Source organism: Penicillium arizonense, assembly GCF_001773325.1.
Source record: "Penicillium arizonense strain CBS 141311 chromosome Unknown PENARI_contig001, whole genome shotgun sequence".
Classification (NCBI taxonomy): domain Eukaryota; kingdom Fungi; phylum Ascomycota; class Eurotiomycetes; order Eurotiales; family Aspergillaceae; genus Penicillium; species Penicillium arizonense.
The window spans coordinates 2,472,763-2,499,076 of NW_019173278.1; the positions used below are offsets into that span (position 1 = coordinate 2,472,763).

General features: G+C 49.9%; 9 protein-coding genes across 9 annotated transcripts; 5 read left to right on the forward strand and 4 right to left on the reverse strand.

The window, feature by feature from the left end:
• Position 1: 1 nt before the first annotated feature.
• Positions 2-2,140, reverse strand: PENARI_c001G00253 (uncharacterized protein; the record flags this gene model as incomplete). The annotated part of the gene is made up of 3 exons (XM_022626128.1): positions 2-1,149; positions 1,223-1,474; positions 1,534-2,140. The coding sequence occupies 3 exons, from the start codon at positions 2,138-2,140 to the stop codon at positions 2-4; spliced, it is 2,007 nt and encodes a 668-aa protein (XP_022493849.1).
• A 217-nt stretch (positions 2,141-2,357) lies between these two features.
• On the forward strand, positions 2,358-4,830 carry PENARI_c001G09209 (mismatch repair ATPase MLH1; the record flags this gene model as incomplete). The annotated part of the gene is made up of 4 exons (XM_022626849.1): positions 2,358-2,459; positions 2,515-2,694; positions 2,745-3,011; positions 3,061-4,830. 4 exons carry the CDS (start codon positions 2,358-2,360, stop codon positions 4,828-4,830), a joined length of 2,319 nt encoding a protein of 772 aa, XP_022493154.1.
• A 1,122-nt stretch (positions 4,831-5,952) lies between these two features.
• Positions 5,953-8,247, reverse strand: pps1 (tyrosine/serine/threonine protein phosphatase PPS1; the record flags this gene model as incomplete). Its single annotated transcript, XM_022626689.1, has 6 exons — positions 5,953-6,079; positions 6,129-6,185; positions 6,240-6,360; positions 6,415-7,314; positions 7,365-7,451; positions 7,500-8,247. 6 exons carry the CDS (start codon positions 8,245-8,247, stop codon positions 5,953-5,955), a joined length of 2,040 nt encoding a protein of 679 aa, XP_022493927.1.
• A 3,682-nt stretch (positions 8,248-11,929) lies between these two features.
• On the forward strand, positions 11,930-13,387 carry PENARI_c001G11467 (phosphoinositide binding protein ATG18; the record flags this gene model as incomplete). The annotated part of the gene is made up of 4 exons (XM_022627031.1): positions 11,930-11,981; positions 12,052-12,206; positions 12,281-12,440; positions 12,495-13,387. 4 exons carry the CDS (start codon positions 11,930-11,932, stop codon positions 13,385-13,387), a joined length of 1,260 nt encoding a protein of 419 aa, XP_022493322.1.
• Positions 13,388-14,128: 741 nt separating this feature from the next.
• PENARI_c001G07326 (nucleobindin SSP120) lies at positions 14,129-14,801 on the reverse strand (the record flags this gene model as incomplete). The annotated part of the gene is made up of 2 exons (XM_022626706.1): positions 14,129-14,613; positions 14,678-14,801. The coding sequence occupies 2 exons, from the start codon at positions 14,799-14,801 to the stop codon at positions 14,129-14,131; spliced, it is 609 nt and encodes a 202-aa protein (XP_022493418.1).
• Positions 14,802-15,087: 286 nt separating this feature from the next.
• Positions 15,088-17,331, forward strand: PENARI_c001G07324 (uncharacterized protein; the record flags this gene model as incomplete). The annotated part of the gene is made up of 1 exon (XM_022626705.1): positions 15,088-17,331. One exon carries the CDS (start codon positions 15,088-15,090, stop codon positions 17,329-17,331), a length of 2,244 nt encoding a protein of 747 aa, XP_022493417.1.
• A 504-nt stretch (positions 17,332-17,835) lies between these two features.
• Positions 17,836-20,228, reverse strand: PENARI_c001G11131 (DEAH-box ATP-dependent RNA helicase PRP43; the record flags this gene model as incomplete). Its single annotated transcript, XM_022627004.1, has 3 exons — positions 17,836-17,958; positions 18,019-19,885; positions 19,942-20,228. The coding sequence occupies 3 exons, from the start codon at positions 20,226-20,228 to the stop codon at positions 17,836-17,838; spliced, it is 2,277 nt and encodes a 758-aa protein (XP_022493243.1).
• A 340-nt stretch (positions 20,229-20,568) lies between these two features.
• Positions 20,569-23,302, forward strand: PENARI_c001G02177 (protein arginine N-methyltransferase; the record flags this gene model as incomplete). Its single annotated transcript, XM_022626284.1, has 4 exons — positions 20,569-20,685; positions 20,739-21,363; positions 21,417-22,948; positions 23,009-23,302. The coding sequence occupies 4 exons, from the start codon at positions 20,569-20,571 to the stop codon at positions 23,300-23,302; spliced, it is 2,568 nt and encodes an 855-aa protein (XP_022493665.1).
• Positions 23,303-24,189: 887 nt separating this feature from the next.
• PENARI_c001G08940 (lipase family protein) lies at positions 24,190-25,217 on the forward strand (the record flags this gene model as incomplete). Its single annotated transcript, XM_022626832.1, has 3 exons — positions 24,190-24,268; positions 24,328-24,496; positions 24,551-25,217. The coding sequence occupies 3 exons, from the start codon at positions 24,190-24,192 to the stop codon at positions 25,215-25,217; spliced, it is 915 nt and encodes a 304-aa protein (XP_022493127.1).
• Between the last annotated feature and the right edge of the window lie 1,097 nt (positions 25,218-26,314).

The following is a 26,314-nucleotide window of genomic DNA, read 5'->3' on the forward strand; positions in this document are numbered from 1 at the left end:
CTCAGATTGCACCCAGAGACTCTCCAACACAAAACAACTCCTGCGAAGGATCAGTATTCTCGGTACAACCTCCGTAGTGAATACGAAACTGCTTGGCATATTCTTCCGTCTGTTCATTATATGCAGCGTTTGTCATCTCTTCGCCATCGTATGCAAGCAGAGGCAGAACATCAAGATCTGGAAGACCGGCTGAGAAAAGGTCAAGGAGAGGCATGATGGTTGATGCGCGGTTCAAGGGTTTCTCAACAGACCGCAGTCCAGCGGTAAAGTCGCCCGAAAGCGGTTTTGTAGGATCATCAATATCTTGAATGTCCTTATTATCGGAGCTAGAAAGGCTCGCACTATGAGCAAATTCTTCTGGTGGTTGGTATAGCTCATTGTGTACCGTCGCAATGGGAGCTGTTTTGGTACCTGGGAATGAGGGATAAAGGAGATAATACCCCTTGGCACGAATCATCTCAAGCAAATGCTCCATGAAGGCGGGATACTTTTCCGATATCAACTTTTCATGAGAGGCCTTGGCGGATTCTGGCGTCGACAGACGATTAAACAAGAAAGTATGGAACTCGGCCCATGCGTTTCCAAAGTACAAAGCCGCGTTACTATTTGGGGCCTGCCAGAGGAACGAGGAGAGGAACTGATCTCGGTTTGTACCGCTCATGACCGGTGGAGTGAATGACTCGCTGCCAGTAGTGGGTTTGGAAGAGGGCAACTCCAGTGCAACTCCGATCATTTTGGAAAACACGCGCTTGGCATGGGCAGACTGTTTGTAGTTCAACGCAGCGTACTTTAGGTAATGATAGAACGACGGCGCTAGCTCTGTCTGCGGTGATAGCAGAAGCAAATGGGTGACGTTTGGATCTCGCGGGTAGAATGATTCCACTGTGCGGAGCGAAGACTCCACGGGATCCATGAAATGCGGCTGAATGCGTCGCCGAAGAGTGATACGATCTGCAAGCTGGGTCAGCCCATCCAAATGTTGGAGGAACTGGAGCAACTGCGGATCCACCAGCGAAGGAAGCTCAATTGTCAGTCTGGGGACAGATCCCAGATAATCGGCTGCATTCAATGACTCCACAAGTCGAATCACAGAACCAGATGACTGAGACGGTGCATGGACAACCATTTCAATCTGTAGCTCATTCCATGCTATAGCACATATTGTTAGCCTTCCAAGTTCGGTGCCAGACACTGGCAGATAAATGCGGAGAAGTTTTCCTACATTGAAGAGCTGTGGAATCCAGGAATGCTATCCACAGAAGATCCTTTGCTGCAGAGGTAAGACTAATGTGAGGAGTGCCATTCTCACGAGAATGAGTCTGCACGCCTTTCAAAAAGAAGTCGTCTTCCAAACTCCTGCCTTGTGTGATTATAACCTCTGGTCGAATATATGCCTGGAGGAGTCGTAAGCCTCCCACGACGGATCGTTCCATCCGGAAATCGCTGGACTGAGGCGCGTGGTCTGGCCGACCATCTGTTCAGTTATAGGCTATTAGCAAGTTGTTCTTAAATATGAGATATCAAATATCATACCATGCCATACCAGTGGGCATTCATTATCTCTGATGCCATTAACCTGTTTAATTCCTTGTATCGAGATTTCCTCTTTGCCCATTAGAACGAAATGGACGTAGTTCAGGCGCTGACCTGCCATCCGACACGCAAGAGGCAACATATCTGACACGCTGCGTAGACTCGATGCGGCAAACACAACTACCCGGCTGGCTGTGTCTTTCGAGTACTTCTTGCGAGGGAGGGACTGCGCTAACTCGTAGAACTTGACCTCGCCATCGTAAAATACACCCTTGCCCTCTGGCTCCAATACCTTGGGCTTGGGCTCAGTCTCTGTCTTAGGAGCTGGGCGCGGTTGCTCTGAACCAACCAATTGCGCAAGTGTCTCCTGTCGTAACTTTGCAGCCGAAGGGTTGTATCGATCAGCAGCGGGTGCTAAGTCTGTTGGCATGTGCTTGAAGAACTCATACAGAAGGAATAATCCAAGCAAGGCGAAGAGAACACGACGAGGCCTAGTAATATTTCGATGTCGCAGAGGTAGAAAGCGCGCTTCGCCCGGGGGACGGTGATCGTCATCCTTCTTTCCCATCTCTTCGTCCGCTCGAAGGGGCATCTTTGCGGGGGCCATAATGTGCGTCAAAAGACAAGCCCCGTTGGAGCTGAAATAAGGCGTTTAGGACATAAGAGCAACAAGAGACAGTGTTAAGACGAGTGTTGGTCACGAAGGCGCGGTCCAACACGATGATATCAGCGACTTATCGCCTTATCGCCTTATCGGATCTTGATCAGTCCAACGCGCCTCAACCATCACTCTTCATTCCCTTCTGGAGATCTCAGAGTTCACGATGGAAGACCAGATGGATACAGAAAACATTGAACAGCGCGGCACCAAACGCGCGGCCGAAGAGACCGGGACTCAAGAGGCCCCCAAACCGAAGAAGATCAAGGTAAGGCAACGCGTGTCAATCCCGTCTATAGAGCAGATATTGACTTTACCTGCAGGCTCTGGACCCTGATGTCGTGAATAAGATCGCGGCTGGAGAGATTATTGTCGCACCAATGCATGCGCTGAAGGAGTTGATTGAAAATGCAGTCGACGCTGGCTCCACCTCCATTGAAGTCCTAGTCAAGGACGGAGGCCTGAAACTACTTCAAATTACTGATAATGGCCATGGCATTGATGTAAGTTGGAAGAGCCCAGGCACAATTTTAGCAAGTCTGACAACATGCAGCGAGATGATCTCCCCATTCTTTGCGAAAGATTTACCACATCCAAGCTGAAGGAGTTTGAGGATCTCTCCTCTATCGGAACATATGGATTCCGCGGTGAAGCATTGGCCAGTATCAGTCACATCGCACATCTAACTGTCACGACAAAGACAGCTGGTTCTAGCTGTGCGTGGCGAGCGCATTACGGAGATGGGAAGCTGATTCCTGCGAAGCCGGGACAGAATGCGGCACCCAAGGCAACGGCTGGACGGGGAGGAACTCAGATCACAGTAAGTCAATAGAGTGCCATTTGGGATCTCAAACTTACGTTCTTCCAAGGTTGAGGATCTATTTTATAATGTTCCTACTCGACGCAGAGCCTTCCGCTCAGCAAGTGAAGAGTATGCCAAAATCCTTGATGTCGTTGGCCGATATGCCGTCCATTGCTCTGGGGTTGCATTCTCATGCCGCAAACACGGTGATTCTGGCGTGAGTATTTCCACGCCAGCTAGCGCCAATACTGTCGACCGGATCCGCCAGATCCACGGCAGTGCTGTCGCGAACGAAGTTGTTGAATTCAATTCCGAAGATAAGAAGTTTGGCTTTCGATCATCTGGCTTTGCCACCAATGCCAACTATCATGTCAAGAAGACAGTAATCCTGCTCTTCATCAACCACCGTGCAGTCGAGTCAACAGCCTTCAAGCGCGCAGTCGAACAGACATATTCGGCATTTTTACCCAAGGGTGGTCACCCTTTCGTCTACCTTGATCTCGAGATTGAACCCAACCGTGTCGATGTCAATGTACATCCAACAAAGCGCGAGGTCAACTTCTTGAACGAAGACGAAATCATCGACCTTGTCTGCACCGAAATTCGATCCAAGCTCGCGGAGGTGGACTCAAGTCGGACATTCCTAACACAAAGCCTTCTGCCTACCGTGCCAACCATCCAGTCCCTACAGGATGACAGAAATGAGCCCAAGGATGGAACAGATTTAACAAGAGGAGCAATACCCAAGACACCAGCAACAACCAAAAAGCCCTACGAAAACAACCTCATCCGAACAGACTCCAAAGTCCGCAAAATCACAGCAATGCTAGCACCCTCGTCGCGAGATCCATCCAATCCCAGCGCCCCAGAAACCGACAACCAAACCTCCTCCCTCCTCGAAGAAGGCCTCCAATACACAACAACAGACCGCCAACCCCTCCGCATAGCCCTATCCTCAATAAAAGCCCTCCGAGCAAACGTCCGCGCCGAAATGCACAACACCCTAACAGAAATGTTCGCAACACACACCTACGTCGGCCTAGTCGACGAACAGCGCCGCCTAGCAGCAATCCAATCCGGCGTAAAACTCTACCTAATAGACTACGGCCTAACAAGCAACGAACTCTTCTACCAAATCGGCCTAACAGACTTCGGCAACTTCGGCACAATAAAACTAACCCCAGCACCAAAGTTGACAGACCTCCTCAAAATCGCCGCAGATGAAGAAAGACAAGAACACTCAACCCAAGACTCAACTCAGAAAGAAGCAGATATCATCTTCGCAAATGCACCGGACATGATCGCCCGCACTCTCGTCGAACGCCGCGAAATGCTAAATGAGTATTTCTCTATGCAGATCAGTTCGGAAGGCCACCTTCTCTCGATACCCCTGCTGTTGAAGGGGTATGTGCCCGCCCTGTCGAAACTACCTCGCTTCCTACTCCGCCTTGGACCGTACGTCGACTGGACTAGTGAGGAGGGGTGTTTCCGGTCGTTTTTGCGTGAGCTTGCGGCTTTCTATACGCCTGAGCAACTTCCCGTTCTTGCGGGGGATGCAGATGCATCAGGGTCTGCGTCTGGGCCTGCACCCGCACCTGCACCTGCATCTGCAGACCCCACGACTGAGCCGGTTGTAACCGATGACTCGTCCTCGTCCTCGTCCGAGCTGGATACAAATGCATTTATTCGGGCGCGCCGGGCGCAGATCATTCGCATGTTGGAGTACGTTCTTTTCCCGGCTGTGCGAGCTCGACTGGTTGCCACGTCACGGTTGTTGCGTGGTGTTGTTGAGGTTGCTGATTTGAAGGGTTTGTATCGGGTGTTTGAGCGGTGTTGAGTGTTGGTGCTTGTGGGTGCTTGAGTGTTTTGAGTTGAGGGGAAGGGGGTGGTGTCAGGTCATGCTGTTACATTGCATTGTATCTATTTTTTTAAGATGATTTACGAGTACAGAGTGCACGTACCTGGCCCAGATGTCTGCATTTCTATGACTAAAACTAAGAGTGTCCGAGGGTCGACAGGTCTGGGCTTCTTAAGCTATGCTATGTCTTTGTATCGGTATTATTGTTTTCATAACATATCCCATTTCTTTTGCTGGCCTTAAACAAGAACTTAAATCTTGAATAAAGATAATAAGAAGACTTAAGAAATCTTTTCGGTAATCGTTGCAAGGAAAGACACACAGAGTGTATGCCCGAACAGATGGATAGAATTAGGATAACTAGCAGAGACGCCTGCGATCGCCGAGCTTTTGACGACGGTATATCCGTGTCAGATCCTAGATAACACATATACCAAGAGCATTGGAGAATAGGACAGAGATGGAATAAGGAAAAGAATAATGGACAAAGGAATACAGACAGAGTACAGCGGTGCAGAGACATATCAAATCAGATGAATATGCTAATCTTGGGAGTAAACTGGACAACTATCTTATGAGCCGCATTTCAGACTTGGCATGACAATATCAGAATGATACTCTTTCAAGGGCAAATCATGGGCGAAAACGCTTGGGAAAATGATATGGGAAGAAAGAAAAGACGACAAGGTGCAAGCTCCGGTTGAAGCCGGCAAGTAAGAACACAAATGAATAGCAGAGTGTGGGGAAATAGGGATAAACAAACAGAAATGAATAGTAAATAAACAAATTCAAGGTTGCTGAAGAAAACAGAAAAAGAAAAAGATCGTTGCGAACAGAGACAAGGTTAAAACATTGCAATATTCAAACATGGTCATTGCAATTCATTCCCATTTCAATCAGATCTTCAAAACGCCTTGCGCCAAGATCCAATTTGAAACATCCCTAGTTCGTGCAGTCGTTAAAATTCATTGTATCATGTTGCCTCTCACAGCGAGAGGCAAGCAAAAAAAAATTAGAGTAGAACCAGGTCCGGGTCTGGCGTTGAACCTGAGGTAAGTGAAGCCGAGAACCAGCTTCGAACTTCGAGATTCGAGGTTATTCTTAGCTCCTCGAATAGGGCTTGTTGAGAAGAGCGATCTCGCGCGTGACGGTTTGCCATTCGAGTTCTCGTTTCAAGGGCTCGTTTCGCTTTCTCAATTGGTGTTCTTCCCATTGAAGAAGCTCGTAACTGTAGCTCGTCAGATATGGCGATCGGAACGATCGAAGGAGTTTCTTACACAAAGCGTAGGTGGGGTTGGATGATGACGTTGAGTCTTCTTGCTCGAACGTAGCAGCTTGGGGAGTATTAGCATGGTCAATCAATGCTAACAACTTTGTTGGAAACTTACTATGCCCTTGGGAAAGAAAGCTTTTTGCAGGCCATGACTTCGGCAATGCAGATACTGGCAGATCTTGAAACGCCAACTCGACAGTGGACCAATGTAGCTGTACCCTCACGCTTGCCTTTTTCTGTAAACAGGTCAGTAAACTGAAAGCCGGGTGCTAAGGGATTCCCAAACATACCGATGAAATCTAAGCAACGATCATACTCCTGACACAAAGGATCAATGCCATTATCCTGGACATTGTCAATGTACATCAAATTATCAGGACCCCAGGTGGCACGGTCCTCATCCGACCAATTAACAGCCTCGCCAATGCTGAGCACACGTCTGATACCAAGCTCCCAAAGAAGCTCCGGGTTGTTGGCGTGAGTCAAATTGCCGAGGTACAAATACGACAAGATGCGGCTAGGGAAGGAGCCATCCATATGATGAAACCAATTTGGGTACCAGGTTCCTGCGATGTCCGTAGCATGGGCCTGAGCCACTGGACTTTCCTGCAAGAGGCGTTCCTGAATATGGCATAGGAATGCAACGTCTGTCGGGTAGGCAAAGAAGTTTCGCTTCTTGTCGCAGTGTAGTCTAAGCCACGCTTCGTGCGCGGGCACGCCTTCTGCGAACATGAAGTATGCCACTGCCAATAGAGAGGTTTCGGTATATCCATCACCACAGTGGATTAAGATCTTGCGTTGTTTCCCGCTTGAGCTAGCCATTGCGACGTCGCTGTCGGTGTCATGCTCACCCGCCGGGGTTTCTGGGTGTGCGAGATAGTAGATCCACCTGATAGTGTTGACAATATCCTCGACCTCACGGGTGTTGCCTGATGGGAGGACAAGAGATCCTGATGATGGGAATTCCATGCGCTGAGGGCCGGTCTCAAGTTGTCTGTCGAGCTTGGCTAGATAGCGGGGACCGGGGATGTTGGCTAGGTCGGTTGCTTCGATTAACAAGTCATATGTTTCCTCTTTGGGCAGTGGTGCCCCAGACATTGGTATGAATTCTGGGGTAGATCCCAACCAAACATTGGCCGAGATCTCCGATGCTCGGGACATGTTACACATTTCCCGTCGTTCCCAGTGGGCTGCATATTTGTCAGGCAAAATAATTGCATTCGTTTGTTTCGTGACTTACCAAAATCCATCGTCCGGTCAGTTGATTGACCTTTCGAATCGACAGCTACGATCTCTGGGTGTTCTCTCTCGAGTTCCGAAAACGGGGCTGGGTATGTCAGCTGGGCTCTGGTATACACGAATTTTGTGAACTAACTGGCAACAATGAAGGTGTTGTAGGTTGGTCTCTCTTGCAAGGGATCCATCTTCAATCTCCAAGCATGCTGCGCCGTCGCAAACTGATCTGCCAGTGCAACAAGAGCAGCCTGGCTGCTGTCATCCTCGGCATACAAGACAATATCGGACATGGCGGCCAGCTTGGCCGTCTGAATATGGAAGTTGCGTACTGAGAACCCCTCCTGCGGATCGGCCATCAAGAAGCGGGAGGAAGGTGCGATCACCTCATTAGGGCTGACGGCGCCTTTGATACGCGACCTCGACAGATCACCCCCCAGTTTGACCACAGTCAGGCCCCGCCAGCATTTTGGTGATCGGCGCGAGTGACGTTTGCGACTTTGAAAGAAGCCTAGTTGTAGGTGGTTCTCGGGATGAAGGCCATGTAGCCAAGGGAACATCTGCGATGGGTCGGGCAAGGGTTGCGAAGCCTGGTGGTCCATTGCAGCGGCCAACTTGGATGCCTCGATAGCATACACGGCAGGAGACGGAGCCCGTCCAATGCGGAGTCGTTCATCTGGGGGATACAATAACGATGAAGGCTGATCAGACCGAGCCACCGGAGATGCCGGTTGAGGAGGAGTCGATGGAGCTGGGCCCGGTGGGCATACTGGGATATGTTTGTTCGGGATGGGACTCGGTCGTCGGTTGACAGTCAAGGTTGAGGGAAGAGGGGAGGAAGGAGGGGTCGAATGGTGCAGCGAATGCTGCTGGACAAGCACGGTCGCCATCAGATCGGTTGTCCCACTAGTTTGAACACAGAATCACAATCAAGATGGGTTGGGCTATAACAACTTTGGCAGCTTCAACAGCTATCACATCGTTTGCGCCCGAATTTGATGGGTTTCAGGTGATGTGGATCAAACACGATGATCACAACTGGGGCGAAGTTGTTAGAAAACAAACCGGGAAATGAGGAGATAAGAAGAAAAGAAGGGGGACATACGAGAGGAGCAAGGGGGGAGAGGAATGAGAGGAGAGAGTGAGATAAAAGAGGAGATAAGTGTGACAAGATTCTCACCCTAGAGTAGAGTGTCTAGAAGAACTACGGACAACAATGTCTATAGTACTCTCGTCATCATCACTTATCGTCATTCCCCCAGAGTTCCGCCCGTGGTTCCACCCACTCCACTTCAATATCAAATTACTTTCCGGAATGTACGGAGTACAACTTGAGGAGAATATACCCACAGGGATTCTGACCACTTTCCACTTCTTCCACCCCCCGGCGCGCTATGAAAGTCTATTGGGCATCCACGGACGACTGTGGTTCGGCGCATCCAATCATCGCACAAAGTAGGTTTGGATGACGCTGAGATTCTTTGATATAAGTCTCGGTCCAGTCCAGTCTGTGCGTCTGGGGAGGGGGGTTTCAGGCCCTAGATCAACTCCACTTGCACTCTTGAAAGTACGCCTTAACTTACTCCCAAGAATACGTCCAGATATGAGGATATGAAACCCCGCTCCTCTCTCCCCTCGGAGTAGCAAACCCCTACCAGCCGGAGGTTGAGCCAGCAGCTCGTGTCCATGGGTAGTCCAAAAGTCAATTTGAGAGATAGCAGAGTCCTGATGCATCATACTTAAGATGTGGACGGGGATCTCTTTGCCTCTTGAGATACATCGAAATTACTCGTCATCGCAACATATATTCGAACTCTCGAACAATGCATTCCCTGTTCATATCAGAGATCATCAAAAACGCACAAAAGTACAGAGACGCACAGGGAACTAACCCCGGATCGCCACTGAGCTCCACTCGAGTGGAGAGTATCCAACGCGATATACATCCCAAGCCCCCCAATCGTAAACAACCGCCCAAATCGGTCAACAGCCAGGCCCAAAACATCAAATCCAAGATCATCTGGGCATAACTGTAGACTGTAGTACAGACGACAAGTCTGCCCAAGAGCCAAAACAGCAAATCTGCTACCTGACGTTGCCTAAAACATGCCGATGTACCTCAAAGCATACCGTGCAAGGTCGCACCATTATCTTTCGCGTATCGCTTGCTATTTCACCCCCTCTGTGACCCTCATTGGCTAGCAGATACATAATTCCTGAACCGGCAAGGTGTCAGACGCAATCCGGTTCTGCTGATCTTGCCTCGATCCTTTATAGGCCATCCCCCAGAGATCTCGGCACAGGTTAACCCTTGCCGACTGTAAACGAGAAACCTTGGCTACTTCACAACGCTTGCTAGTCTGCTTTGCTCATGTGCGTGTAACTAGCTGGATGGAACGGGCCCGAAATCAGGGTTGGAAGCACTGCACTGCTGTGATAGACTGTATGCCTACCTCGCCCCGATCGAGCCTGCCTCGGGATTTCTTCTCTTCGATTTTCTTCTATTTTCTTTCCGTTTCTCTCAACCTTAGGCGATAGAGTGGGCTCCCAGCCTGCCGGAAAGCGCCCAGGTGGAACTCCACCAGCCGGAACGTGCAGGAACTGCACACCAACGGGCGGAAACAGAATGATCGGCCTTGCGCGCGCGCCTTGAACTCGACGCTAACAGGACGCGTTGGCTGTCACCTGTTCCCCAGTCAGGATGTTTCGTTTGCGTCTTTGCCACCTCTTCTGGTTTGATCTCATACCCTCATACCTTAGTGGTGCCACATGGTGAACCACGGACGTGGAGCTAGCTATGCACACGTCTTCCTCGTCAGCCAGCGAGCACTGAAACTACTTTAGATCGCAGCCTGAAGAACTCAGTGGGATGCGAAGTTACGTTGCTTAGCGGTTACTACTGCCTAGTTCATTTGATACAGGTACTACACTTATATACCAACTCCGTACCGAAGGCCAACCATATGCGTGAAACCTACCCGACTCAACCCTCCACCGGGAATATAGAACAACGACCTAATCGGGGCCCTCTCGGCAAATCCCTGGGCCACGATGTCGTGTGAGGCGGGTAGCTGCCGTACCTTGTTTTCGCCGTCGCTTGCGAGGTATTTTTCTTTTGGCACATGGGCCGATATCAAACCCTTCGAGAATTACCTTGGAATAGTAGAGTTCCATTGTTGACACGTAGCTTGTGAGGCCCGTGGCTGGTAACCCTGGTTGGGTTTGTCTTGGATGTTCCGGGGGCGCTGGGCATGATTGTAGGGCATAGGGACAGCAGTGTATGCAGGGTAGATAGGGCGTCTTGCTTCGATTTCCCTGCAGTATACAGACAGGGCTTTCTGTCGGCCTTCTACACCGCCGATTGGGATCTATGCATGTTGTTGTCGGTGATTGAAATGCAGGGATTGGGCATGCGATGTGGCAGTCAATATCCAGGATTCGGGCCCAGCTGTTTCAAGCGCTTATCGTAGAATTAGCAAACGCCATCGGGCTACCATACATTGCAATGAGAACTGCGATGATGCCTTGTTAATGCAACAGACAGCTTTGACTAATTACAACACACCTGATACATGACATCGAACGATACCAACCCTAAGACAAGTTGCGTAAGGGCTTCCGGCAAGTCTATACCGTCGGATCCTCATTACCAAGTATGTATAAATGACTTATGGCCCCCTCTCTTTTGAAGAATTCGAGTTATTGCGAGCTTCGTTCCTTTTCAGTTTGGTGGGGGATGTAAGAGAGCCTTGGGAAGATGGCTCTCCTGCAAATCTCATCGAAGTCAACCAATTTATCGAGTCGGAAACCACTCGTGCCTACCTTTCGACCACCTCACCTCACCTAGGGCCCTTTCAAAGGGACTGTTTATATCATATACAGCCACTTCATAGTATGCAGGCCACCTAGATCTGGTAGCAATGGATGCGCCACCCACAACTCACTGTTTACGGCGGGGGCATGGAGGGTAGATTTGGGATTCACCAGAAGCTCTTGTCCACTTTTGCATGTCTCCACCTGAGACCTGAGATCACAGCAAAGCCACAGCTCATGTCTCTAGTTTATGGTCGTCGATCGCCGTTGCAGTGTCTCGATAGAAAAACGAAGGATGGAAGCCTGATCGCAGTGGCTTATCTACGTCACATGGGAGGTAGCTAGGTAAGAACCGCTCGTTTGCCTAGTGAAGACAAAAAGTTAGCAACAGCATTTCACTTTCTCATCTATTCGCAGAATAACATACCTCACTGTAGCCTCAGTCTCAGTCCAGAGTGAAGTCAAGGCGATAACCTTGGAAGTGCGTAGGCGGTGACAATCAAGGTGTGGCCCAAGCGCAAACCTCTCGCTTGCGACTTTGTCCAGCACTTCTCGGATATCAGATTCCCTCTTCACCGCCTCGTCTGCAAAGCTTCTCAGTTAGTTCTCATCCCAAGAGATGTTACGGAGCCAGTGACGGGCAAAGAGTTGCTGGTTCTGCCCACATCGCTCGACCTCGCCCTAAGCGGGGTATCTCCGACGCTCCGAAGGTTGCCTGTATCTTATTGACTTCCACCAACCTGCTGTCTTCTTGTCAAGATGGCCATGAATTTCGTGACCTTTAACCAGGACTACAGCTACCTGGCTGTGGGTGAGTATTTTTCCGGGGCGGACTGGGCCTGCACTGTTTACTTTGGGATTATTGTTGACCGCATTTTTAGCAACATCAAAGGGGTTTCAGATCTTCACCACTGAACCCTTTGCCAAGAGTTATGAAGCTAAGGAGGGCAATATTGCCGTTATTGAGATGTTGTTCTCGACTTCTCTCGTTGCTCTGATCTTGTCTCCAAGGCGCTTGCAAATTCAAAACACCAAGGTACGCAGAAATGCTCTCGGTTTACTAGCCTGTGATGATGGCATTTTGATAGACCTTGGACTAACCACCGGCAGCGACAATGCACAATATGCGAATTGACATTTCCAACAACGGTCTTAGCAGTGAAGCTGAACCGGAAACGGCTTGTTATTGTGCTTGAGGATCAAATTTATCTTTATGATATTCAGACTATGAAGCTTTTGTCTACCATCGATACATCACCAAACCCTAACGGTAAGGGGCTTTACTGTCATGTTCCTTTTTCCGGGTTTACTGACAATTTAACAGCCATTTGTGCCCTTGCCCCATCGTCGGAAAATTGCTACATGGCCTACCCTCTTCCACAAAAGGCACATGCAGCTGCAAACCCACCAGCTCATGCTCCACCCGGAACAACACATATTGCTCCCACGACAGGTGATGTTCTCATTTTCGATGCAGTCAAGCTAGAAGCTATCAACGTAATCGAGGCGCATCGTTCTCCTTTGGCCCTTATTGCGCTGAACAGTGACGGAACATTGTTGGCCACTGCATCTGATAAAGGCACTATCATTCGCGTGTTTTCCGTTCCAGATGGCCACAAGCTGTATCAATTCCGACGAGGCTCCATGCCATCACGAATCTACAGCATGTCTTTCAACACCACCTCCACTCTTTTATGTGTCTCATCATCCACCGACACCGTTCACATTTTCAAGTTGACTCAGCAAGGACCATCATCTGACGGCTCTTCATCACACTCTCCACCGGGCCGTGACCAAGCTTCTCCGCCTTATGGATATTCCCCAGAAGATGATGAGATGGGCGGGGATGCTGGCTCTGATGCATCGCGAAAGCATAACGGTACACTGATGGGGATGCTACGTCGGACTTCTCAAAATGTCGGAGGTGCGGTTGCAGCCAGGATGGGCGGCTATCTTCCCAAGGGAGTGAGTGAGATGTGGGAGCCAGCACGCGATTTTGCCTGGATTAAGCTGCCCCGTGCAAACCAGGGTCCTGCTGGAAATGGAAACTCTGGGCCAATCAGGAGTGTGGTTGCTATGAGTAGTAATACTCCTCAAGTCATGGTTGTGACCAGCGATGGCAACTTTTACGTCTTTAACATTGATCTGTCCAAGGGTGGAGAGGGAACTTTGACGAAACAATATTCGTATGTGGATATGAATACGCCATTTGATTAGATTCATGCTCATCATTTTGCTACAGGGTTGTCGATTCAAATGACAGGTTAGGGTATGCGGCGGATTACTGAGTGTGATCCTCTCTTGATTGGGTTTGAAAAGAGGTGAAACACATCAATTTAGGTCAAAAACCTATGCATATCTGATTCTTTTCTTATCAAACAACCCGAACTCCAGCCTGCCACTTGAAATATCCAAATTTACCAAAGTCTCTCCTCTAGACGAGAAGAGCGTCGTTCTCGTTCATCTGGGGTGTTCACTCCATCGTTTCCTTTGTTCGGCATGGCGTTGACTGCTCCGGTACTGAGCTCGGTCTATCTCGACTCTTTATTTCCCTCTTTTCTGAGCTTTAGCGTCTCAATACTCTACTTCGGCGTTTTCTTTCATGCGTTTCGATGTCGTACATTATTTTCCGGCGGGTCTACGGCGGGTCTACGTCATATTTGACTGGTTAGTTATTTTTATATTGCTTGAAATTCAAGATCCCATCGCTTTGGTCCTTGATCTATGTGGCCAATTTCATCATGGCTAATCCCACGAGAAACTGAAAAACGATCGCCCAAGGAAAGGTGCAATCCACAGCGACCTGAGAGAATCTTCCAAATTAACCATCCGTGGGTCTACGAGACGTGTTTTCTAGCTTTTGTACGGGCATTTCGATGAGACCTGGCCTCAAATCGTTCAATCCGTATGTAAACGTGTATATGTACATCAACAAGAAAAGAAGTTATCCAGTTAAACCTAGAAATTCCGGCGGAATTTCTGAGGAATATTGTTCAAGACAATCTGCATGGCCTCCAGCTTTTCCAGACGAAGGGCAGCATCTTCTTCCTCGTCGTGCCTGCGGAAATGCTCAATGTCCTGAGGGTGAACCAAATCCTCCTCGGTAGTATCGTCGCCGTGGAACTTCTCGAAATGGTGAATCTCATATTCATATTCCATGTCGCCATGGTGTCCAGGTCCAAACCCGACATCGGGCAACCGTTTACCAGCGGCGATGCCGTGTAGCCAGTCCTCCTTGGTAATGAACCCAGTGTTTCCAGGATCGAAGATATCAAACACCGCCTTCACGGCATCTTGCTTCCGAGCTTCACTTTTATCGGAATTGGATTCATCGTCGATACCATATGTCTTGCGGACTTCGTCATGTGTCCAGAACCCTGATGAATCGTAGTCGTGCACGATAAAGAACGAGGGAGCGTCGAAGCCTTCGATGTGATGTTCCTCTACAGAATGCCATGTCAGAATGCAGATTCCAGATCCGAGATCATAGCCCCAACACTGTCTTACCCATCATGTGTCTCGTGGCCCAATCATCGGAAGGAGCTTTGTCGTCTGAATGTGAGCCATGGGCATTGGCAGCGGAGCTCAGCGCGAGTAGCCCGGCGGCGAAACCGAGTAGCTTGTGTACCATTGTACTGTATAACCGTAAGAAAAGGAGACTCGTTCAAAAAATTGTACAGATTTAGATTAACTACAAACATCCAACGGTGTTCAGATGCAGCCGGGGGAGGTCTTAGCTTGTTTGCTGTGTTTGCACCGGATCCCGATATTTGCGGATTGCACGATTATTTCCGCATCGCATGTTTCCCCGTTCATCGCCATATACCTGCTGCTGCCGACCGGGCTCCGAGAGGAGTCCAATCCATTGATATTCGCTGACTTCGCCTAAACCATTGTTTGCTAGCGATGCCCTGAGAATGCAGGGGTTGTGGTCCCGCGCTGTCTCGAAGCAGTCGTCCTGCCGCTGCGTCGGGTGTTTGAGCACCACTGCCAATGGTGTCAGTTCGAGATCGGCTACCGCTGCCAGTAGAAGAAAGCTCCGAATTGGTAACTCTGTCACTGCATTATACACCAGCATCTTCGCCGCTGCCGCCCTTGCCGATGCCAGCGTGAAGGATCGACGCCGACATGACTGGGACGAAAAGATTGCCGCGGTCAAGGCGGAAGTGAGCGAATTGGTGGACGAGGAACAAAGGATTTTGGCATCGCTACAATCTCGAAGGGAGAATCGAGGCCTCAATCGTTTAATGCAAGTGAGGGGGTTGGGTTCTGTTTCACGATTCCCGTCCGGACTTCAATCCCCGCCGGGCTTGAATCGTTCTCTGAGATCTTTCCATACTGAGCGAAGACGATTGAATGCCGCGAATGCTCGAATGTTAGAAAATTCGCCCGCTTTGGAAGAGGAAGATCAGAACGTCGACGAGACGGACGAGAGCGAGATCTTTGTGGCGCAGGAGACATTGCCTAGCTGGGTTCTTGAAGATGATCTTCGTCTCAAGGCTATACAGAAACTTGCCTTGAGGCAGTTTGCTATTCGAATGTTGCTACGGCCTGCCATTGCCCATCGCTATTCTGGCGTCTCGATGAATTACGCGGCGGACTTCGAGACTCCCCAGGTCAATGTTTCCCAGCTCCTTGAGGAATTGAATACCATTCGACACCGCATGGTTGCATTGAAGACACAAAGAGATGCGGCATTCAGCGATATCACCAAGGACTATGCTGCGAGTCAATTGGGCGAAATGCAAAGAGAGCGCGAGATCCTTGACTCAGAGCTCACCAACGATATCCACAGTTACACCAGCCAGGAGATGTCGCTTCAGGAATTGCTTCTACGGCTATCTAATAATATCTTGAGTTCAAGAGATCCAGAACGCCCCACGGCTTTCCGACTCATGATCATGGCGTTCACACGAACCCGTCAAAATGACTTGGTTGAGCTGCTTCTGCGCACATTATTACCGAACCGATTCTACCTCAACCCTTCCCTCGTGATTACGATCATATCTTTCTTCAAGAAGTCAAAAAACCTCAAGGACTTTGACTTGTTCTTGAAGATGCTCGGTGGAGAAGGATATTCTGTGAACTTGGGGAGTAGAGGGACTTACAAGCACCGAAAGGTCAATGGGCTAGAAATTATTGTTCCTTCGTTGAACAGCACCAACCCGGTCATCTATGCCAGCTTGATTGGTGCGGCATTACGTTTCGATCAACCCCAACGAGCCGACGCTTGGCTCCAGGCTGCGCGGAGTGGGGGTTTCTTTGATAGTTGGGAGACTCTTTTCACATACCTCCGCTTCTACAGTATTCGCCGAGACTGGGAGAAGGGCACCAATGTGTTGAAGAGAGCCGTGACCTACCTCGTGTCGTCAACAGATCATCGTATTGATTCTGTCGAGCGATTACTAGGAAGAATGGTGGGCCTCTGCGATTCGTGCGATCGACTCGATGCATCAAATGAATTGATAAAGGCTGCAATCCACAGTGGATTTGATCCCAAACTCCTATCTCGGCAGGCGGATATGGCACCTTTCGTCAATCATGATCTCAAACGATGGTTTGCAGCTGCCAAGTCAACACCAAAGGAAAACATCAACCGTCCTGTGTGGCAAAAGTGCTACGACTTCGGCAACACCTTTGGTGAATATCTAAGCCAACTTGAAATCCCCTCAGAGACCACACTCGCCCACCAAAATGCCAGAATGGCCGAACAGCACGCAGACAATGCCATGTCCACCGCCCTCGGACACGGCCGAGGAAAGAATTCCAAGTCTACCGAGGACACGCATGCCAAAGACATCTCCACCCTCAAAACCGAGGTTGCACAACTCCGCGAGCTCGTTTTTGAACTACGCAAACACCACATCTCCGACTCCTCTACAAATGGCTCCTCTTCTTCCGATTCGAAGCGTGAAACCCCGAACCCTATCCCCGCCTCCAGCGAGACCAAACCTCCCATCAACATCTCGACACCGAAAACTCTTCCCATAAACCACAAATTCGCTCGAACCGCGGGCTCTATCACGCTTGACAGATCGATGTCTACCTTGTCTCCTCAGATACCCCCCAAACGTAAGACGAGGCAAAACAAACGCGCTACCAGGGCATCTGCAAAGACGGCTGTTGCAGACTCAACAATGCCTACTCCCACTGAGGCATAAACTGTGTTTACTTGGAAGCATTGGAATACACAGACTTCCAGCCAGGAACTGAATCTTGAACCTGTTCAGTGGGACCTTCTTGTATATTAAATGATTACCCTTACCGTTGTTTTGAATAGAGGCACAGGAGTAACTTGGGCAAAACACCAATATATCTCCCACATCCTAAGGGCATTGGCGGCGCCGTGCATCATACAATTGAAAAATTTCAGAATATTAGGTAGATCCCTTAAATCTTCTCATTCTTCTCCATTTTAAGAACGTCGCTGGGTTCTGTAGCATATCAAATCTTAGAATCTCAGAATGTGTATCGATCTATTTGTACAATTGCAGATCTAGAAAGGTCTCAAAGAGCATATAACAGGGGGAACAGCCACAGAGCGTGATATAACACAAGAAAACAGGCGTTTTATTCAATGCATTGGCATCATAAGAGAAAGCAGAACGGCGCAAAACGAAAGCATATCGTCCATGATTTTAGGCTGAGAATATAAAGCAAATTGTCTAGCGACGCTTTTCAGCGCGCATCTTCTCCTTGCGAATGAGACGCTCGGAAGCCCGGGTGAGGGCAGAGCGGATGTCGCCCTTGGGGAAGCTATTAATGTCGTAGTATGTAGGAGCAATGTCCTGAACAAGAACAGTCAGTAAAATGAACATGTGGTGGGAAGATTTGATGGGAAGTCTTACTAAAAGCCACTCGGGCTTGACCGCGGTCACGGTACGGATATAGTTCTTTGTTGTGAGGACGAACTCGTTGTAGAGGACCCACTCGGCCTCGTGGGCCAGCACGGTGGACGGGTGCAGGAGAACGTTCTGGTTATCCTTGATGGTGAGGTACTGGCTCTTGCCACCGGTGTCCTTCTTAGCGACCTGCATGAAGAAACCGGCACACAGGGCGCGACGGATGTTCTCATAATACTTCTTGTCCTCGAAAGGTGTGGAGATCATCTCCAGATCCTCGCGCTCCATGATGCGGAGCAGTTGCGAGCGCACGTTATCGGCGGACTGGAGGGATCGCAGTGAGAGGAAGTGATCGTGGCACCACTGCTTGGGGTTCGACTGGGCCTCGTCACCCCGGTAAGCGTGATAAACGTTCAGCATGGTCAGATGGTCTCCGTCGGGGTGGGCGAAGAGGTTCTTCATCTCGTCGGCACGCTTGCGTTGAGCAGCGGGGCGGACGAAGACCTGGGGCACAGACAGGAGGGCTGTGATGGAGAGGATTTCATTAGAGCAGTAGAACTCAGGAGAGCTGATGAGCATGACAGCAAGCGCTGGGTCGAGAGGGAACTCGGATGCCAGGCGGCCCAGTTGAGTAAGGTTTCCATCGTCATCGAGACAAGCAAGATAGTTCAACTCCTCCAAAGCTCTCATCAGAGTCTCTGGTGCGGGCGGGTCCATCAAATCGAAGTGGACAAGATCATCGATGCCGAGCTTCTTCAGTTCAAGAACTGTGGAGGACAAGTTTGACCGGAGAATTTCGGGGTATGTGGACTCAATCAACTCCTTCTTGAATGCGCCTTCGGTGTAGAGACGGAAGCACTTTCCGGGACGAGTACGACCAGCACGACCAGCACGTTGTTGAGCGGAGGCCTTGGAGATGGGAGAAACCAGGAGCGACTCGACACGAATGCGGGGGTTGTAGATCTTCTGCTTGGAGAAACCGGGGTCCACCACATACACGATACCATCGATGGTCAGGGAAGTTTCGGCAATGTTGGTGGAAACAATGACCTTGCGGCCAGGCCGGCCACCGGGCCGACGAGGAGGGGGTGCAGGGTCGAAGATGCGCTGCTGCATATGAGGAGGAAGACTACCGTACAGCGGGTAGACCTTGATAGGGCCGGCATCAGCTTCTCTGACCATCTCATCTCCTTCCATAGCAATCTTGCGCGAAGCATCTTCAATCTCTTCCTCACCAGTCAGGAACAGAAGGATATCTCCCTCTCCCTCGGTGGCGTGAATCTGCAGCACAGTCCGAACGGCGGCCTCAACGTAGTCTTGCTCCGGCTCGGGGGTGTAGAAGATCTCGACCGGGTGGGTACGACCGGGAACTGCGAGAAGAGGTGCGTCCATGAAATAGCGCTGGAACTTTTGCGCATCCAGAGTGGCGGACATGATGATGATCTTCAAGTCGGGGCGACGACCCACGACTTCCTTCAGAAGACCCATCAGAATATCAGTGGCCATTGTTCTTTCGTGGGCCTCGTCAAGCATGATTGTGCTGTAGCGCGACAGGTTGTGGTCGTTCATGGCCTCACGAAGCAGCATACCATCAGTCATGTACTTCATGATGGTCTTAGGGCCGGTCATGTCCTCGAAACGGATACTGTAACCGACTTCCTCACCCAGCTTGACATCCATCTCGGCTGCGACACGCTGTGCGACGGACATGGCAGCAACTCGACGCGGCTGCGTACAAGCAACCATCTTGCCTTGGGTCTGGGGAAGGTCATCGAAGAGGACAAATTGTGGGATCTGAGTGGTCTTTCCGGAACCGGTCTCACCAACGAAGACGAGGATTTGCGATTGCTGATACATTTGCAGGAACTCATCACTACAAAAAGAGGGTCAGTGTACTCTCTTACAGAATGGCTCTCTGGGATCACTCACCGCTGCGCATGGACTGGTAGGTCACGGCGAGTCTTCAAGATCGAGAAGTATTTGGCGGAGTAAGGACGGCCACTGAAGGGGTTGATTTCACCGTCCTCGGCCTTCTTTGCCATCGCGGCAGTCGTCTGGTGTCGCTTGAACTTTGCCAGGGACGAATTCTTGCTGGAGTCATCGTTCTCGTACATGTGAGCCAGGTAAGGGTTGTTCTTTGGGTCGCCGCCGTCCATCTTCTGGCGCTTGGCTCGGGAGCCGCCTTCAGAGTCTGAGCGGTTATCAGTCATGGTCATTGTGAAAAGCCGAAGAGTGTTGAAGAGCAAACTCGGCGGGAGGAAGAGCTGAGATAGCGAAGAAAAAAAATCCGATAGGAAGGTCGGGCGAGCGCCACAGCTGCCTATCAGACTCACCGCCCCAGATATTCTGCTGCGCTCCCCACAGGGATCGATAATCTTTGGGTTGTTGATGTCCTGTTCCTGACTGAGCTTTTCTGCCTAAACAGATTACAGTGTGAACCGCTCAAGAACTGTCTGATTCCAGGTTGGGAAGTCGCTCCGTTGCTCGTCAAGAGCTCCCAGTCTGCCACATCCCTAGTTTAATCACCCCACCATTGCGCCAGACTTCTCGCTCAACATGGAAAGCTATAATCCCTCAGAAGATCCAGGACCAGCGTTCTGCGTCGGTCACCATGAACATAACAGGCTGATCTCCGTGACATCTGAGGTGATCCAACAGGTGCATGAGAGCAATGTCAGTCCTTCGTTCAATCCCATTGCTTCGGATGCTAATTTGATATGATATAGTATGACATGATGACTGTCCCAATTACGACATCGCATTTCCATTCTCGTGTACTGGGCCTGCTATCAAATTACTTGGCCACCTTGCAGTCCCCTTCTTACGATTCTATTGGGACAATGGCTACTACTCAGAACACTCGGCCTCTGGTGATTCCACCACTGTCCAAAACTGACTCCTACTTGACCCCCAACGATGCAACCAGTCAACTAGTTGGTGTGACCAGCAGCTGGATTGATCTGTGCTCGCCAGACCCATTGATTGCCGACTTATCTCGCCAAGTTCTAATGCTTGAGGTTGCGTACGCTGCATTCTGTGGAATTGGATATCTCTTGATTCCTGGACCGAAGTTGCATCATGGTGCATTGCATTCCGAGGGAGTAATCTACTACGCGCGTGCAGTTCAGGATGCGTTGAAACTCGGTCCCTATATTCAATTCCATATCTGGCTGCAGATGGTTGACAATCCAGAAGCTGAGTTTGATACTATGGGCGATCTGGCACCGCTTGCTAGAGCGGAATACTTGGAGCCAGATGAGGGCGTTTCGCTTAAAGTTGATCCATTTGGAACCTGGGACGCGTGGGACGCAATCCGAAAGACTTGCAAGTATCATACGAGACTATTTGTTGGTAAGTATTAGCCATATTCCCTTCTCCATGAACAAAAGCTGATGTGACCATAGCTCTCGCGATGCCGAAGCAGTTGCCATCTCTATATGTGCAGTCCCGCTGGCACTCGGAACCTGTGCACTTGCTCACGATTGACGCATCCTCATTCCTGAAGAACCAGAAGGGATACCCAGTCCTGGCAAAATCACACCAGGCGTTGATTGCCAAGATGATGCGCCTTCGAACTGCGCCATGGATCCTTCTTTGCGGCGTTGGCCCCATACCTGGGCTCGAAGGCATCGAAGGCTCCGGCGTCGGCCAGTCTCAACTGTCTGGATCTGATTATCCAAGTCTGTCACAGGCCAACAAGAAGCACAACGACCCAACCCCCCATTTGTCTTATATTCGGAACCTTCAACAACGCCAACCCCCGCGCACTGCCATTGAGAGGTTTGGTGTGGGATATCAGGACTATTTGCAGGCACCTTTGCAGCCCTTGACTGTCAACCTGGAGAGTATCACCTATGAAGTATTTGAAAAGGATCCTATTAAATATGAGTGGTACGAAAAGGCGATCACCAAGGCATTGAGGGATTGGGCAGACCAGAAGAAGCCCACATCTCACCCAGATGGCAAGGTAATTCTCGCTGTTGTGGGTGCTGGTCGTGGACCGCTGGTCACTAGGGCACTTAAAGCTAGTGCGGAAGCCGGTGTTGAAATTGATATATGGGCCGTAGAGAAGAACCAGAATGCATTCGTGTTGCTGCAGCGCCACAACGAAACAATCTGGGATGGTAAGGTCACTCTGGTCCAATCTGACATGCGCAGTTGGAAAGGTCCTCTGGTTCGCCGACAGCAAACCAAGGGTGCTCAGGAGCCCGTGGGAGACACCTTGGGAATTGAGGACTCTTTGCTCTACAGCCCGAAGAAGGGGGCGAACGACCCGGGCCGTGCATCTGAATCCAGGGGACTGGGCGTGACACACACCCATGTGGACATTATTGTATCGGAATTGCTTGGATCCTTCGCTGACAATGAGCTTTCTCCCGAATGTCTGGATGGTGTGAATGATCTCATCAATCCGACACATGGAATCTCCATTCCAGCCTCGTACTCCGCTCACTTCACCCCGGTGTCCGCTCCCAAATTGCACGCCGATGTTGTGCACCAGACCGTTTCCAACCCAGCGGCTCCGGAGACACCATACGTTGTGATGCTCCACGCCATTGATTTCCTGTCCACCGCAGATTCGCCTACTGGTGTTGAAAGCTCAAGCTCCAACAATGGAAACAGGGCCTCTACCCCATCGGCATCGTTCACTGCTACTGAATTCCCTACTCCGAATGTGCAGACCGCCTGGTCTTTCTCCCACCCGAACCTCCATATTCCTCCCCAGTCCCCCATGCAGTCAACAATCTCGAACGCACACAATGTGCGTCAGACTCGTCTGTCCTTCCCCGCCCAGAACCGAGGCGCATGCCATGGTTTGGCCGGTTACTTTGAGACAGTGCTTTACGGCGATGTGGAGCTGTCTACCAATCCCGTGACTATGGATGCCAAGAGCGCAAACATGATCAGCTGGTTCCCTATCTATTTCCCGTTGAAGGTGAGCTTCAATATACACTCTTTTATATGCCTAGTTTTTAGACTAATACTTCTGTCCCAGACTCCTCTCAATGTCCCCGAAAATGGCGAGATCATCGTTACCATGTACCGTCAAACCGATGACCGCAAGGTCTGGTATGAATGGATGGTCGAGGTATACGCACTTGAGCGCACTTCGACATCTTCCGCCAAGGCCACCCCTGCTGCGGGCAACTCGCGAGTAGGATCTCCCAGTGTCGATGGCCTGAAGGCCAAGGACAACGGCGCAAAGCCAAACTCCCGAGCTGGCTATCGCCGTGTGAGGGTTGGAATTAGTGACTTGCACTCAAGTATCAAGGACGGGTGCTTAATGTGAATATGCGAGGAGAACAGAGCAAGGATGTCTTATGAGACTTTCAGTTTTCTTTCGGTCAATGCTGCCTACACATAGACAACTAGGGATATTTTCCCCCTGTCGAACAGAGTATCCATCCATATATGTAAGGGCGAAAAGCTCATGTGTCAACTGATGGGTCCCTAGCAAAGATCAAAACCATGAAACTTCAACAGGCCTGATATCCAAGGCAAGCATAGTCCCAAGATTCCGGGCCGAGTAGCTCCCGAGATTAGTAGAGCTTAACCCTCAATATCAACTTCCTCTCTCAAATGTATACAACTGCAAAAGCACATGCAAGAAGCCCACGATCTTCACTGATGTCTCATTTGCTCTTACATATACCAACGGAGCTTTCACCCGAAATGAGTAAAAAAACCGACCCACCCCACCGATGGCCACCGTTTTTCGATCGCCAAGCTCGATCGAGTGGATCAAACGGTTCCTCATCGGCGTATTCCGCTGGCTAAATCAAGCCTGCGATCTGCACACTGTGAATCATGGGCTGGTTTTGGAATAATCTCCGGGATACCGAGGTTCAGCTGAACTGACGTCCACGGTTTATCAATCGGTTCCTAAACAGTCTACACCGGTATCGCTGGCACCTTAATCATGTGCGCGTTGCTCGGTACGAGGAACAGCTCCGAAATCCGAGGATCATCACCCGTGAGGTCGAATGGCGTATATCCTCCACGCTTTTTCGTTCCAGACGGGACTTGTGGTCCGTGGAATCGGGGTAGATCCCATGCAGGAACTGTGCCGATCCGCCGGTTGCGCAAAACTAAAGAGAACATAAGGCGGACCATTCCCTAGGGCGATGTTGCTTTGCAGTCCCGTTCATTCAGGTACCGGCATTGCCTCTATTCACCATGCGTTTCTCTTTCTTGACTATCCTGTCCGCCGTGGCTGCATTGGGTGATGCCCTCCCGAGTGTTGTGCAGATTCGTGGTATGTCACATCAATCTCCTGCATTATGCGTGATGATCACATTCCTCACACATGAGCAGATGTCCCCTCTGATAATCTGAGCCAGTTCAAGTTCTGGGTTCAGTATGCTGCGGCATCATACTGCCAAGCTGATTATACTGCTCAAGTCGGCACCAAGGTCAGCTGTACGACAGGAAACTGCCCCGATGTTGAGGAAGCCGGTGCTACAATCATCTATGACTTTTCCAAGTATGCAAATCCCACCTACATGCATAGTTTCAATGCTAACGCCCATACCACCAGCTCCACAGCCACCGATACAGCTGGCTACATTGCAGTAGATACCACAAACAAGGCAATTGTCCTCGCCTTTCGCGGCTCCTACTCAGTTCGCAACTGGTTCGCTGATGCCTCTTTCCCCTACATTGACCCCGACCTCTGCGACGGCTGTTTCGCCGAACTGGGCTTCTGGAGCTCCTGGACGAATGTCCGCGACGACGTCAACGCGCAGCTCGAAGATGCCCTGTCCCAGAACCCAGACTATGAACTGGTAATCGTGGGCCACAGCCTCGGTGCAGCCGTTGCAACTCTTGCGGCCGCCGATCTCCGTACTAAGGGTCACGAGTCAGCCAAACTGTACGCCTTTGCTTCGCCCCGTGTGGCCAACCCGACCCTGGCGAAATTCATCACTGCGCAAAACAACAACTACCGCTTCACCCACCAGGATGACCCTGTTCCCAAGCTGCCTTTGATTGCTATGGGTTACGCCCATGTCAGCCCTGAATACTGGATCACGTCTGCTGATAACACAACTGTTACCGCCTCTGATATTGATGTCGTTGAAGGTGTACTCAGCTTGGACGGAAACTCTGGAACTGGTGTGCCGTTGATCTCGGACTTCCATGCTCACCACTGGTACTTCGAGAAGACCGATGCTTGCTTGAATAATGATCTGCCGTTCAAGCGCTAATGGTTGATTATTTGTCGCTTTACGTTTGATATGATATAACGTTAGTATAGAGGGGCCGTATGGTCGGCGTCGGTTCCTTGGATAGATATAGAAGTGTGAAAACATCTTTGCTTTTCGGTTTCAAGCTTATATGGAGAGTCTATATAGGTGCTATCTGCTGAGCTGCCAAGATGCGCAAATGTTGGCTGTTCGTTCTATCAATCAAGATAGTTGACGCTTGGGAAGGAGAGCCAAGGGCATAAACGTGCCTTCAATCACGATAGAAGCATCCCTTCCATTCAATACAATTTTCAGATACTTTTTCCTAAGATAGTCTTACCTCATAATGGCCGACTTCTTGTTGTCGTTTTATGTAACGTCCGCGGGATGCAAGCGAATCCTGTGTCCCTGACCTCCCTTTGGGTACACGGACGTACTAAGCTAAGGATTTACGTACATGATACGATAAATACATGCATGTCCTCCCCTAGAAAGCAACTCGGTAAGAAATGACCCAGTATCCACCTCCCAGACGTGTAGGACGAGTGCTTGGTAATGGCCGACTTCCAACCTCTTTTTAGATTATTTCTTTGGTAATTTTCGAGCGCGTTTTTGAAATATTATAGTAAAGTAACCTCAACGGGTGGCGCCTGATAGTTATACATAGACTTTATAGCAAGGGTTACCAGTAGTATTAAGAAAAAGAAAAAGAAAAGAAAAAGAAAGCAGAGTTACGATTGATAACTACTATGTATTCATAATATGTCTGCTTACTTAGAGGCTGGATGTCTTGTCCCTAATATCAAGGGGTTTTGATTATCTCTTTCCCGATCTATATATCTCCTAACAAGGCAAGTAATACAAATATACGTCAAGTCATAGATCACTAACGAATAAGTAGACAAAGAAAGGATATTCTTGTTGACCTAAAAGCTGATCATATGCTGACTGCTTATAAATACTTCTTAGAGGCGATGAAAATACTTACATTCACTCAACGCACAGCGTAACGTACAGTACGCAACTCGATTGAGTTTCATTTCACGTTTGACAGTTTGACAACTCGCAAATTCGACTTTATCTCATTGTTTTCATCTCACTTAATTTACGCCCACAAA